Source organism: Podarcis gaigeae, assembly GCF_964106915.1.
Source record: "Podarcis gaigeae genome assembly, chromosome: 4".
In the NCBI taxonomy this organism is placed as follows: Eukaryota; Metazoa; Chordata; class Lepidosauria; order Squamata; family Lacertidae; genus Podarcis; species Podarcis gaigeae.
This window is the reverse complement of record NC_139677.1, coordinates 48,721,309-48,735,532: the sequence shown is the minus strand read 5'-3', so window position 1 is coordinate 48,735,532 and position 14,224 is coordinate 48,721,309. Positions and strand designations below refer to the sequence as shown.

The 14,224-nt window shown below is 41.9% G+C and overlaps 1 protein-coding gene across 4 annotated transcripts in view; it reads left to right on the top strand.

The window, feature by feature from the left end:
• Nucleotides 1-14,224, top strand: part of SRPX (sushi repeat containing protein X-linked) — a 76,023-nt gene that overhangs the window by 9,831 nt on the left and 51,968 nt on the right. For 2 of the 4 annotated variants that reach the window (XR_014563107.1, XM_083734489.1), the window contains exons 2-4: nucleotides 6,127-6,186; nucleotides 10,948-11,139; nucleotides 12,487-12,663. Coding sequence is in view for 3 of the 4 variants with exons in the window: in XM_083734489.1 (XP_083590615.1) it covers nucleotides 6,127-6,186; nucleotides 10,948-11,139; nucleotides 12,487-12,663 (429 nt within the window). In the remaining variant the exon portion in view is untranslated. Of the gene's footprint in view, nucleotides 1-6,126; nucleotides 6,187-7,331; nucleotides 8,434-8,810; nucleotides 11,140-12,486; nucleotides 12,664-14,224 lie in introns of those variants that run through there. The other 2 variants (XM_083734491.1, XM_083734490.1) reach the window with 2 other exon arrangements.

Genomic DNA, 14,224 nt, shown 5'->3' with positions numbered 1-14,224 from the left:
CAGGTTAGGTAGTACTAGGTTAATGATTTAAAATGCTTATAGCTAGAAGTTATTTCCACTACAGCTCCCGCCATATATACTTTTGCTACCTCTCTTGCATCTTATTGGGCTTTTTCTTTCTCCTCTGCGCCTTTCCCAAAGCCCTTGACTGAGTTCTTAAAGATCTCCTCCTTGTAGTCTTCCTGACTTGGGACATTTGGCAGCATTTGCTTTCTCCAAGCCTCTTGTGTTCCACTGCATAATATATGCAGTTAGATTACAACCCGCATTTTCCACATATGCAAGCTTTTGTGCTCAGTACAGGACTGGGTGGTGTCCAAAATGTAGTATTTTCTTGTTGGTTGTGTTTCAGTTGAAGCATTTGGCACCATAGTCACGACTTTGGAATTATTTTAGAAAAACTTTTGCCATCTTGCTTGCTGTATGTAATGGCTGTGTTTACATGCCATGTTAAACCATAATTCTTAACAAATGAATGTCACGGCCCCAGACCAGATCTCAGAGGCAGAGTTCTATGGCAGCTGCACCTCTAAAATAAAGATAGTGCACCCCATGTGGGTCTGGGCACCAAATCTTCCTCTGAAGAGACACCTCTGCCACCAGAGTCTCATGGCTGGTCTACAGAGTCCTCACAGGTCAAGAGAGCCCTGAGAAGATATCCCCACAGTTGGAAGCCCCTTTGTGGCAAAGGAGCCAATGGCTACAGCAGAAGGCACCAGCCCTCTCACTAGCCAGGAGGCAGCACTCAGTGATTACTCAGACAGTATCTCCAGGACCTAGCTGAGATAACTTAGATGGCTAAAGGGGCAAATGTGTCTTTGCCTTTGCATCCCATTGACCTTTGACCTCCCCTTGCTTGGGCCACTGCTGCTCCTTGGTGATCATGTTGCTGAACAGTCCCTGCTTTGCTCCTTCTGCTCTCCTGGCCACGCTGTGCTATAAGGGCAGCAAACTACAAGCACTGGCTTGTTATGTTCTGAACTGCTTGTTTGTTGCTCCCAAGCTAAACATAAGTGTTCTAATAATAGAATAATAGAGTTCAGAGGGACCTTGAGAGTCATTTAGTTCAACCCCCTGCAAAGCAAAAATCTCAACTATAAAGCTTCCATGACAGATGGCCAGACAACCTCTGCTTAAAAACCTCCATGGAAGGATATCAAGGGCTTCCATTCCACTATTGAGCAGCTCTTGTTATCATAAAGTTCTTCCTGGTGTTTAGTCAGAATCTCCTTTATTGTAACTTGAATCCATTGGGTTCTAGTCTCAGGCACAGGAGAAAACAAGCTTGCTCCATCTTCCATGTGACAGCTCTTCAGAAGTACCGTTACAAATTGCCTCAAAGCAGGTACATTTTTAATACCATTTTTTCATTTGAAAGTATATAAAAAACCAGCAATGTATTGTTGCATGATGCATTATAGTACATCAAGGCTTTGAATGGGGGATGGTGAAAAATAATGAAAAGCAGATATCCATGAAAATGGCTGAATGTGAATAGCCACTCTTTGGTAAAGCAGAAATATCAGTGAAGGGGACATGGAATGTTTTGTACATCCAATACTAATTGTTTCTTCTGTTCCTAATCTTCTAAAGATGTATTTTGAAATAGCCTGACTTCAAATGCTGCATAAATGGATTGCTGTTCCAAATGTTTCATTGAATAAATGGCTAATTCTGAACAATGCACATTTTCCATTTGCATTCTCAAAAGCAGATTTTCAGCCTACTGTGTGCCAGATTGTTAAAAATAGATTTGGAATAATTTCTCATGGAGAAATAATGACAAAGTCTAGCATATGATTTGGGAGATTTCTTTGAGAGCCATAATAAATACTACTGGCTTAATTTCACCCTTTTGTTGGCAGTAGCACACCTGTAGCTGGGTCGTATTCCTTCTAGCCCCATGGTCCGTCCACAAACTGCTATATTTTTACAACACTGAAACATAAAATAAGGAAGGCTCTTTCCAAAGTTTTGTATCTTTGCTTCATAGTTCTTCACAAAGTTTATTGTACAGCATGGCAGGTAGTGCTCAAAACATTAGAGTCTTGTGCTTCTTCAGTGGGACTCATGGCTATCTAGGAGTTGGCAAAGCTGATGACTTCCTAGGGACTCTTTTCCTAGTCACAGAGGAGGAATATATTCTGCAGGGGGTCAGTACAATCTGCACAGGGGCAGGAACAAGCTAGTGTTTAGTTCTCTGGAGCTCCCTAAGAATGAACAAATTGTCTTGGCCCAAGGTCTATGTATAATTGCCCCATAGTGGGCATGCACAATAGTACCAGACACTCTGTGTTGCATAGCTCTAGCATTTTATTACAGTCATACCTCGGGATAAAGACGCTTCAGGTTGTGCGCTTTCGGGTTGCGCTCCACAGCGACCCGGAAGTAATGGAGCGCGTTACTTCTGGGTTTCGCCGCTTGCGCATGCGCAGACGTTCAAAATGATGTCACGCGCATGCATGGAAGCGGCAAGACGCGACCTGCGCATGTGCAAACGTGCTGTCGCGTCTTACGTTCTGTTTGGGATGCGAACGGGGCTCCAGAACGAATCCCGTTTGCATTCCAAGGTGCCACTGTATTGGCGTGTGCATGTTTCTGAACAGTGAAGTTCCATCTACAACTTGTGTGGCTAAAATGGAGCTTGCCTCCATTATTCCTGTTCCTAGAGTAACAGCTTCTCATATTCGTACATGCTACATGCCGAGATTTTGTACATATGTACCCCTGGTGATTGAGATCAAGCAGATTTGTAGACCCTTATCCCAATGATGCAATTTTATTAACTTGCAGTGACCTGGACACAATGATGGGCTGAATGAATCCATTAAGTCCATTGATTTCAGTGGGTCTACTCTGAATGACTGACACTGGATATATCCCATTGTCTATTTGTAATCAACATTTCCCATGAAACCTGATTAGAATGGTGGTTTCCTGTAACTGAAAATGATATCCTCCCGGGATATTGATTGATCACTCATTCCTCCCACCCCAAACTATTTTGAGGTAATTAATTGCCTGTTATTCTGTTCTGCACTACAATTGCAGCTTAATTTTGTCAGCTTGAGAGGTGTATTCCATCTGTAGGATTTCTCTTGAAAACAGGTTGAAGCATGTAATTTCAAAAACAGTGGGATCTTTCTGAAAAACACCCTGACAGAGCAAACTAAATTATTTGCAGCCCCCAAGAATTTTCCTCACATAGAACTAACTCTCTTCTGTGCTTTTAATAACTGCACCTGCATGGACTGGAACGTGGTGACATTTATGGTGCATGCATGGCTTAGGGGCTGACAGTTTAGGGGTGGGAATCTTGTTGCCCTCCAGATGTTGTTAGACTCCTGTTCCCTGCCACCATAGCTGTTTTTCCAGGGATGATGGGAGTTGTAGTCTAACAACATCTGAAGGGGCCGCAAATTAATCTCTGGCTTAATCCTGCGCACGGCTACTTAAAAGTAAGCCCACTTTGAGTTCAGTGGAGTTTACTTTCTGGTAAGCAAGTTTAGAATTGCAGCCTTAGTGTTCCATAGAAGTTAGCAAAAAGTTCCATTAAAAATTAATATGGGGTTTTAAATGTTCTTGGTATTTTCTGAAAATGACCACTGAAAGAGCTAACTCTTCAAATATTGCCCACCAGTCTGCTGCTTTTACATGAGGCATCTTTGGGGAGCACTCAGTCTAATTCTCTGATTTATTTATTTTTTGAAAGAATACATTTTGTTGACACTTTTCTTGAGCTGAACATTGAGACCAGAACCCCAGAATTCTGCCAAATAGTGCACAAAAAAGCATGAAAAGCATTCCTTTAGTAACATCTTCAAAGCCTTTAGAGACTGCTATTTAAATCTTACATAGCTCAGCAGTGCTTTAAAATTCTACTAAGTTTAGTGTTTTCTACCATGGAGCTGTTGACATGCCAACATGTCTGCCGACATCAGCAGTTTTAAAGAAAGTAACAAGAGTAGAATACTAGGAAAACTGTGCTAGCAAAAGTGGGGGTGGGGTGGTAAAGGAAATTGATTCTGTTCATGAGGAAGATCAAGCCCCCTATAATAGTCTGTCTTTGGCACAATGATGTGGGTTATGACCTCTTAAAAAAATAAAGGAATATTGTATCCTGAAGTGTCAGAATTTTCTGCACAATTATACAGTTGTTAACTCATGTGTTGCATATGATAACAGAATCCTTCCTTAAGCTACAATTTGCTTGTAACATAAATGCTATTTTGCGGCATTCAAACTATATTGTGGCTATTATTTTGAAAACGTGATTCCTCATCCCTTCAAACACACAGAGGTGTCAATTGCGGTTATGAGTGCTCTTCGAAATGTGGTTACTTGAGTACTGTGAGCCTGTGATTTCACTGGTGGTGAGTGATATTTCCCCTCTTTGCGTGCTTGTACCAGTCTGTGAACTTTTTCATAATCACTTTTAATAGTAGTAGTAGTAGTAATAATAATAATAATAATAATAATAATAATAATAATAATAAGTATGTCCTAGGGCCATAGATGTTAAAAAACCCACATAACCACAATGCTCTAGTGAATAATGTGTGGATGATAAAAAGAAGGGCTGCACAGCCTATCACGGACTGAGTTATAATAATCCCAGCTTGTTTGAATTTTACTCTTCTGCAGGGGACCCGCTATATCTATTCTATTAAAATGCAAAATAAAAGAGGAGACGAACGTTTAACGAGACTTATAAATCTTTGAGGTGCTATATGGTCATCTCTTTTATTTTATTCATACCTCATTCAGCATTTCCTTAGATAGGATTATTGTACCTTAGGGTGTATTGCATACAGTATTCTGCTTGTGATTAATAAAGTATCTGTGCGGTTCCTCAGATTCTCTCTAGGATTAGCTTATATATTTTGGGTGGATGGATTCCTTTGTGTAAAGTAGCTGGTTCTAAACACACTGCTGCATACAATAATCTCCACAAGCTGACTTGTCAAAGGGATGAGTTGGTGTTATTAGCCCATCCACTCCTGTCAAACAGGTGCCTGGCTCTGTTGAAGGTGATTGTGCCAGTCATCTGTTCCCTGAGTTGTATGGAGTGACCCAGTTCCATCAAGGGCCTCCATTATTGTCTCGCCTGGTGCATATGGAAGGATTTCATTTTATTTTTACCCCAGTGCATCACTCTGCTTGGACATACAGGGACGAATCCTAAAAGGATTGCCTGCAGTTGCCAAATAAAAGTGAAATATATGCCTCTGTACTCTTGTGTTAAAAGTTTATTTTATTTCAATTAACACAAATATAACAATGTCTGGTAGAATGTCATGATGCTCCAGATCCACCCAGGTAAGCCTTTTTTCCTTTTTTTTTACAGTCTTTATGTTCAGTAGTTAAATAAAATGCTATTTTGACTGGCCAGAATAGCATTAAGGTAAAATGGATGTAATGGCATTTTAGCTGCATTGGATGTGCTGAATAGCTCAGTCACACATGTATCTGGAATGGTAGTTACATCTGTATTCTGCCTCTGCAGCTGTTTGCTAGGATGGCTGATGCATCCACTTGCATCTTTTGAACTATCTTATAGTGAAATATCACTTGAGACTTGCGTAATATCTTAATTTGTGATGGAAGTTCCCTGCAAGACGAATTCCTTGATCCAATATATATTGGGAAACAATTAGACTTCATTTGGTTTTAAAATGTATATCTTTATCCATTTAATAATAATAATAATAATAATAATAATAATAATAATAATAATAATAATTTATTATTTATTCCCCACCCATCTGGCTGGGCTTCCCCAGCCACTCTGGGCGGCTTCCAAAAGAATATTAAAATACTGTGATACACAAACATTAAAAGCTTCCCTAAACAGGGCTGCCTTCAGATGTCTTCTAAAAGTCTGGTAGTTGTTCTCTTTGACATCTGGTGGGAGGGCGTTCCACAGGGAGGGCGCCACTACCGAGATCACTATAAACTGATTTTGCTGCAAGTCTAATAAACACAAAAACTTACCCAGTTTAACTTGCTCTAGGATGTTTGATACATCCTAATTCTGCCTTCGCTCATCTCTGCAAGAGCTTTTCTTACGCTTTTCAAGGATGTTGTTTCCTTGCTTGCTGCAGTTGTTTTTCTTTTTTATTGTAGGATCGGGATACTCACCGCTAGAAGATGATGAAGACGTGTATGCACACAATAGATATAAAGGTGAATGCTTTGCTTATATACTAATGAGGATCACCCATTGCCAAGAAAGCTTTTTTATCCTTTTTCTGCTTGGAGCATGAAGCCTTAGGGTATGTCTGTGCCAGCCAGATTTTTTTGCACGGTTTATTTATTTTGTGAATAGCTGTGAATGCCCTTTCATGATTTGAACTCCAGTGCTACGTTGCTGTGGTTTTATTTGTTTTGAATCCATGAAAATATGTGTATTTACATCATTAATACCCTTATGCAAAATATTCAAACTGATTTGAATATTTTGCACCCCCAAAATAATGATTGTGCACAAGTCATGTATGATGTTCTTCACTTTCAGATAATCTTTACTCTCCCATCTTACTCGTGCCTGCTTATTTAGCAGTCTTACAGATATATTCTCAAGTTCATTGTCCCTGGTTCTGATTTTGTAGAGCAATGCATAAGATCACTCTGACATGTAGGTGCAAAAATCTGGCAACCCTTCTTCCAAAGGAAAGAAATGGAGGTGGGTGGGGGAGACCCACAGTTACTGTAAATGCAATGGCCACATGGCTTCCAAGCATACGGCTTCCAAGCTGGATATATGGAGAGAGGTAGGAATGTTAAGCTGCCATGGAGATGTGCTGACATAATCACAGGCTTGGAATTGCCAGACTTCATGTGTGTTTGAATTTTCTGTACTTGTTGCTGTTGAACAGCAGAGGATGGTAGAAGCACTACTCATGGATTTTCTCTATTTTTTTCCAAGGGAAAGTTTCTAATTATCTGACATCAGTTTTTGGAGATTAAGCAGATAGTTCATGTTAATTAAAAATAAGCTGCTTTCTTCTTTCATGCACCATAGCATCAAAATTAAAAGTTGTCTGTGATCTCTACCTGTTTGATGATAAAACAAAAAAATTCCTTCCAGTAGCACCTTAAAGACCAACTAAGTCAGTTCTTGGTATGAGCTTTCGTGTGCATGCACACTTCTTCAGATACACTGAAACAGAAGTTTCCAGACCCTTCTATATGGTGAGAAGTTGGGGAGGGGTATTACTCAGAAGGGTGGTGGGAAGTTGGGGAGGGGTATTACTCAGAAGTTGGGGAGGGGTATTACTCAGAAGTTGGGGAGGGGTATTACTCAGAAGTTGGGGAGGGGTATTACTCAGAAGGGTGGTGTTTGATGATACTTTACTGAGTTTTTTCCATAGCTTTTCTATAGTATCAGTTCCTCTCCCCCCTCAAAAAAGTATGCTAATTATGAACCAGGCAATCCTAAGAATTCACAGGTAATCTCATAACCTTTATTAAGAGGATAGTGTTTGCAGCCTTTCTAAACAAATCAATTGCTGGTGACAACTGAAAGTGAAATGGGTTGTTGTTTTCATTTAGCAGGCTTGCAAAAGCCCTGCCTACCATTCTGCCCCAATGCATATTTTTGGATAGAGCAATAACTTTTTTTATATACAATGGCATACTTGGATATTATTTGGAATGAAGCAACCTTCTTATGGCTGAGTGCTTCTCTGACATTGATTATGTTTCATACATTTGTAATTACCCATGTTGAAGGGAAGTTATTAGAGAGCTAGTGAGTATTCTGTGTGTTTACTTTTGTGTAACGGGTAAAGGTAAAGGGACCCCTGACCATTAGGTCCAGTTGCAGACGACTCTGGGGTTGCGGCGCTCATCTTGCTTTATTGGCCGAGGGAGCCGGCGGACAGCATCCGGGTCATGTGAGCAGATGACTAAGCCGCTTCTGGCGAACCAGAGCAGCGCATGGAATCGCCGTTTACCTTCCCGTCGGAGCAGTACCTATTTATCTACTTGCACTTTGACATGCTTTTGAACTGCTAGGTTGGCAGGAGCTGGGACCGAGCAACGGGAGCTCACCCCACCATGGGGATTCAAACCACCAACCTTCTGCTCGGCAAGCCCTAGGCTCTGTGGTTTAACCCACAGCGCCACCCGCATATCTTTGTGTACTTCAGCATAAACAGGATTATTCAATCCACACCACTATCTGTCTCAACATGCCTAATCTTATTTATCCTTAAATCTATTGGATTGCACCTGTGTTTTCCTGTCTGAACTTTGGCTAATAGGGTTACCCATTCTGTGCAATACAGCCTCAAAATCTGATGGTGTAATAAAGCTATAGGAATGCTTAGGGTAGAATGTGAAATCCAAAAGAACAGAAGCTGGTATCATAAAAAGTAGACCTTAGAGCTTAATATTTTGAAAGACTGGCAATTGGAACCTTCATGTACAGTGGTGCCTCGCAAGACGAAAAGAATCCGTTCCGTGAGTCTCTTCGTCTTGCAGTTTTTTCGTCTTGCGAAGCAAGCCCATTAGCGGATTAGCGCTATTAGCGGCTTAACGGGCTTAGCGGATCAGCTGATAAGCGGCTTAGCGGATCAGCTGATAAGCGGCTTAGTGGATCAGCTGATAAGCGGCTTAGCGGATCAGCTGATAAGCGGCTTAGTGGATCAGCTGATAAGCGGCTTAGCGGATCAGCAAGACATTTTCTTCTTGCGAAGCAAGCCCATAGGAAATTTGTTTTGCGAAGCACCTCCAAAACGGAAAACCATTTCGTCTAGCGGGTTTTCCGTCTTGCGAGGCATTCGTCTTGCGGGGCACCACTGTAGATGGTGCCTATAACTCTGTTCATAACAAAAAACCATGCTAGTAATTGCCACTTGCTTCATAAACAAAACCCACCACATATCCTGTGAGCTGAGGTCACAACTTAGCAACACAGGAGGCAAGCATAGTGTTGCATGACATCTCCACAACTAGGGTAAGAAGAAAGAATCTTATTTGCAAGATGGGTAGTCTTGTGTGGTAATCCCCAATCCTTGCTGTTTTGTGGGTGCGCTCTATTGTGAGTGGAGTTGCACCATAGGAGTGGGAGGCATCTTGCTGTGGCCCAGTGATCACAGACTATGTGGAGCTGCCTTTGCAGGTGGTTGAGAGATTTAATTCCAGTATTCAGCTGCTAGGCTGCAGACTGGAATTAGGTGCTGTCCTTGTATTATACCAGAGCTTCGTAGATTACACTGGCTCAAAATGTTTCTGAACTTAGTTTTGTAGTATTAGGTTTTTTAAAAAAAATAAATAATGTTGGGACCGTGGTATCTAAAAGTTTCCTTCTGCCTTCTACATTCTGCAGTGACTTTGAGAATTGTATCTTGGCATAATTCCAAAGTTAGTAAGAATTTCATATGCCTGCATTATGTATTCCTGTAATGCTTTACTCCTTGCCTCCAGTCAGTTGAATATGTCATTTCTGTTTCAATATGCAGTAAAACCTCTATACCAGAGCATATCCAATGCATTTCAGTTCTCAGAAGTTCCGAAAAAAAGGAGTCTCTGTGCTTGTGTCTATATATGTCAGGAATATATATTCTTTATTGAATAGGCTGCAAATGTCCCTTAATTTTGTACACCCATGCTTGTGTCTATAGTATCCTACCATTGGTATAAACAATGTGGTAAGTATTCTATCATTCCTCTGCAAGTGCAGAAATTTTACAGAGCAAATTCCACTAATCCAAAACTAGAGGTCTGCAGCTCATATTTTGGCTGGTGGGTTTCAATACATAGAATTCAGCACCACTACCCTGCTGCCCTTCTGCCACCTTGCAGCTGCCTAATCAGCAGACCATGGGATAATCTCCCTCATCTCCTGCCCCCATCCCTAGCACATACTTTCCGCATCACCCATCTCTCTCTTGCATGTGTGCCTTTTACTGTGATTGGTTTTTAAAGGTGTCATTGAGCCTTGAAGAAAAAGGCTCATAAGATTCCTTTGCCAGGAGTAGTGTTTAAACTGAATTGCCTAGGCTGTGTGTGTGTTGTGAAGCATGTTAATTCATCAGTTTGGATGCTATGTGTAAGTTTTTGTCGCACACCCAGTATTACATTGTAGACCAGCCCCCTCTCTCCAGCGCTGCCCCCAGCCTTGATCTCCCTTCCTGAGGCATATGCCATAGGCAGGGCCCCACTGCCTCAAGGACAGTGCAATATTGATTCACCACACATCAAACAAGACTTGGCTTAATAAGCACGATTCCATTGTTTGGGATAATCATTACTTCTAACTCTTGGACACAGAACTTAAAATCCAGCATTATTTTAAAAAATCATTTTAAGTAAATATATGAGCTATAACCAAACAGAATATAGTTTGGTTTCCTTTTGAGGAGAAAAATTTAACAAAATATCTAATAATTCTAACTGTCCACATGGTGGCAGGCTTAATCCGCAAGCAGAAAACTAAGGGGTCAGTGCTCATCCTCCCACTGCACCCGTGCTAGTTATTCTTTTGATTTTTAGTGGCTCAAGATTTGAACAGAAAATATAATTCACATGCCACACATAGAAAGCAACTGCCTTTGGTGCTGTTACTTTGGAGGGAGTCTATAAACACCATGCAGTCTACCTCTCTGTGAGTAATTTTATGTTCTCTTTTTCTTCACAGTAAACTCTAGTCCAACACCACTTTTAAACGTGTGGGTTGTATCCAACAATGTGTATGCAGAACTCCATTCAAGCAAGGCAATTTCCTCTCCCCTTCACCACCAGCCCCCGCAAAAAAAAATCTGCTCTGAAGGGTTCCCCAACTCTCTGGCACAGATTTTGAAGTTTGCATGGAGAGGAGAGGAAAGTTCCATTGCACAAGCAGATGTCAGTTGTGCAAGTGGAACTGCAGCCTTAGATACAGTCCTGTATTAATGTGCATTTTCTATTTCCTCTTATAAATGCATGTATGTCTTTCACCAGATACACCATGGTGCTCTCCTATCAAGGTGAAATATGGCTATGCCAGCTGCAGAAGCCCTCGCGGAGGGTATTATAAAAACGTCTTGGGAACGAAATGTGACATTCGTTGTCAGAAAGGCTATGAGCTGCACGGTCCCCAGGAGCTTATGTGTCAGTCAAACAAACGCTGGTCTGGCAAAGTTTTGTGCAAACGTGAGTGGATCATTACTTTGGCTCTCAGTTCAGTTGTTTCTGGCTAATCAACCTATACTAGAGAGGCACAAGTTTTTTACACAGCAAAAATATTAACTCTGTTTCTCTATGCACTCTTATCAATGCTTTTTTTTAACTTGCACATACAGAAAACATCCACAAGGAGGTCACAAAGGACAATCTCCTACCCCAGTGTTAGGGAACCTGTAGGGTCCCAGTGGCGGAGTTTCATGCTCCGGCACTGGGGGGCGGAGAGCAGGCGGGGGCGGGGGCAGGGCACCCAGCACAGGGGGGGAGCAGCTGTGATGGCACCCTGGGGATCGCGCTGCTGAGGGCGGTGTGCTCCCCCCCCGCACTCCTCTTTCTCCACCAGTGGGGGGTCCTCCAGATGTTCTAGGACTCCCACTCTCACCAGACCCCCCCCCCACTATAGGGTTGTATAAATGCTAATATGTGAGCTCCTAACAGCCTCACCATCTAGTGTCTTATAGCAGAATATTTTAAATACTGTTTTTGTAACAATTTCCTTGCCAGGATGGCTAAATAAGACCCAGTTTTACAATATGGAAATACACTTTGCTGCCTTCAACCTCACCATTCCCAGGTTAATCCAAAGCACAATTTGCTCCAAGTGTAAGATAGCAGCAAACAAGGCACACCTTGCTAATGTCCCTTTTGTTGGGATCACTGTCCAACATAAGGCTGTCCACTTGAGCTTTGGCAATTCCCTCTTCCCTGAGCATTCCCACAGCAGACCCGGGGGGGGGGGGGGGAGAGGAAGAAGCAGGACTGCTTGCTTACTTTACCTTGCCTGAGTCTGTGTGTGCTCATGTTTTAAAGGCAATGCAGCCATTTCAACGAGTAGTAAAGTACCCGCTGCATCCATTACTTTGGCAGAGGCAGAAGGTGTGTTTGCCAGGGGATTATTCCAGTGGTTATTTTCTCTCTCTCATTGGCCCTAATGGGGGGGGGGGAGAGAATAAGCCCACCAGTTCCGGGATTTTTTTTTACCTTTCCTGGGATCAACAGCTGGGCTTTGGATCATGCAGATTTAAGGCCTCCACTGACATGCCATCAGCTTTGGACTGGAAGATTGTTTCATGTTTACATATAAATTAACCATGATGAACACATATGAGATGCAGGGTGAAGTCTTGGAAAGTGACTACACTAGTAGTGCATTGCTTTGAAAGCCCTCATATTTTATCAGTTAATCAACACTGACACGCATTTGCTGTACTGTTTTTCGGTGAATAGGTATATCTTTGCATATAGAGCAAAGTTTTTTTTTTAAAAAAAATATTCTCAGTCATTTGATGTTGGTTGGTTTCTTTCCCCTCCCTGTAGAAAAACGTTGCCCAACCCTTTCAATGCCAGGTAACGGAGGATTCAAGTGTTTAGATGGTGCCTATTATAACTCCAGGTGTGAGTATTATTGTTCACCAGGATACCAATTAAAAGGAGACCGAATAGTACAATGTATGGATAACAAACTTTGGAGTGGACGACCAGCTTCTTGTGTTGGTAAGTGTGGCCTGGGAGGATGTGCAGAGATTGCCTACCGTAGCAGCACAACTGCTGCTTTGCAGTTATACTGCTGCAGCTAAAACAAGATTCAGAGCTCACCCGTGGTCAGGGATGATGGGAGTTGTAATCTAGCAGCATCTGGAGTACACAGATTCCCCAGCCATGGGTTACAAAGTGTGTGTATAATGAGAGAGGGGTAATGCATTGTTAGGGCTGGGGAGACCTGGGTTCAAATTCCCACTCAGCCATGAAGCTCACTCCACTGGGTTACTTTTGACCAGCTACTATTCTTTAATCCAGTCTACCTCACAAGGTTGTTGCAAGGGTAAACAAAGGTGCATAAGAACCACGGGTTGCTACCCCTGAGCTCCTTGAAGGGTGGGATAAAAGTAAATGAATTATCTTTAAATGGCTTGACAGTGGTTTTGATAGTAGATTATTTTCTCACAAACCTACCAGCCTGCAGTGCACACTTTTGCACTCTGAAAGATGTAAAGATGACACTACCAGATATGAACCATTTTATTATTTTTATTAAAAAACTCAGGGACACTCCAATGTCTGTTATCTCCCGCTGATGCTCTTCTGACCTTTGTGAAAATGTTTGTGAAACAACATTGGAGGCTTTCTAGGATGACTTTGCTGAAATGGTGTCTCACTGTCTTTCATTTATTTTGTTTAATAGTTTCTCCTTATGTGGCTCAAATTAAATTTGTTGGGGGATTTTTTGTTTTGTTACATTGCTGCAGATAAGAAATCCCAGTTGAGGGAGTTCCAATTAGTCATGACTTCTCACAGTTCTGCCCTCTCCACTACAAATTAATGGGAAGAGAGGGGCGTGTGTGTGTCTAGTGATTATCTCTAAGCAGTTAAAATGGCTTTAAACACTGTGGCCCAGCAAGAAGAGTTCACTGATCCATGAGTGCTTGGAGATGCAGTTCCTATAGTAACCGAAGTCTGGTGTCTTAAGTAGCTGAAATTAATAGTAATACAGGAAAACTATGGTCCTTTGATATAGGAGACTCATAAACAAATATCAGAAACACTGCATTTTCCAGGAACGTTTCCATTCCTTTCATTTAATTTTGAGTATGCACATATTTAGGTAATGGCATAAGCACCAAAACACAGAACTGCTTTACCTGCAGAACTGCTTGTTCTCATGTGCATTGCAAGCAGCTTGCACTGACAATTTTGCACCAGCAGCTACTTGTCATTTTGCGTGTCCTTTCTCAGACTTCATTGAGAAGGGCTGCAGTTGTACAATGAACCACCTTCTGCTAATAGGAAGTATACCAGAAGACTCCTTTGCAATGAACAGGGAGCAGCTGCCCTGCTGTGGGAGAGCAATCAAGTGTACTGACTCTTTAATACTGCTTCATACATTTCTTCTCCTGCCTCTCCCCCCGGCATGTGTCATGCCCAAAAACACTATTTTTCTAGAAACAGAGGTTCCAGAACTCACCATGAGCGCCTCCTTTGTTCTGTTATAATGGCAATAGCACCCACCTGAGAGGTGCCGGAACTGAGTTCTGGTGAGTTCCTCGAAAAAAAGAGC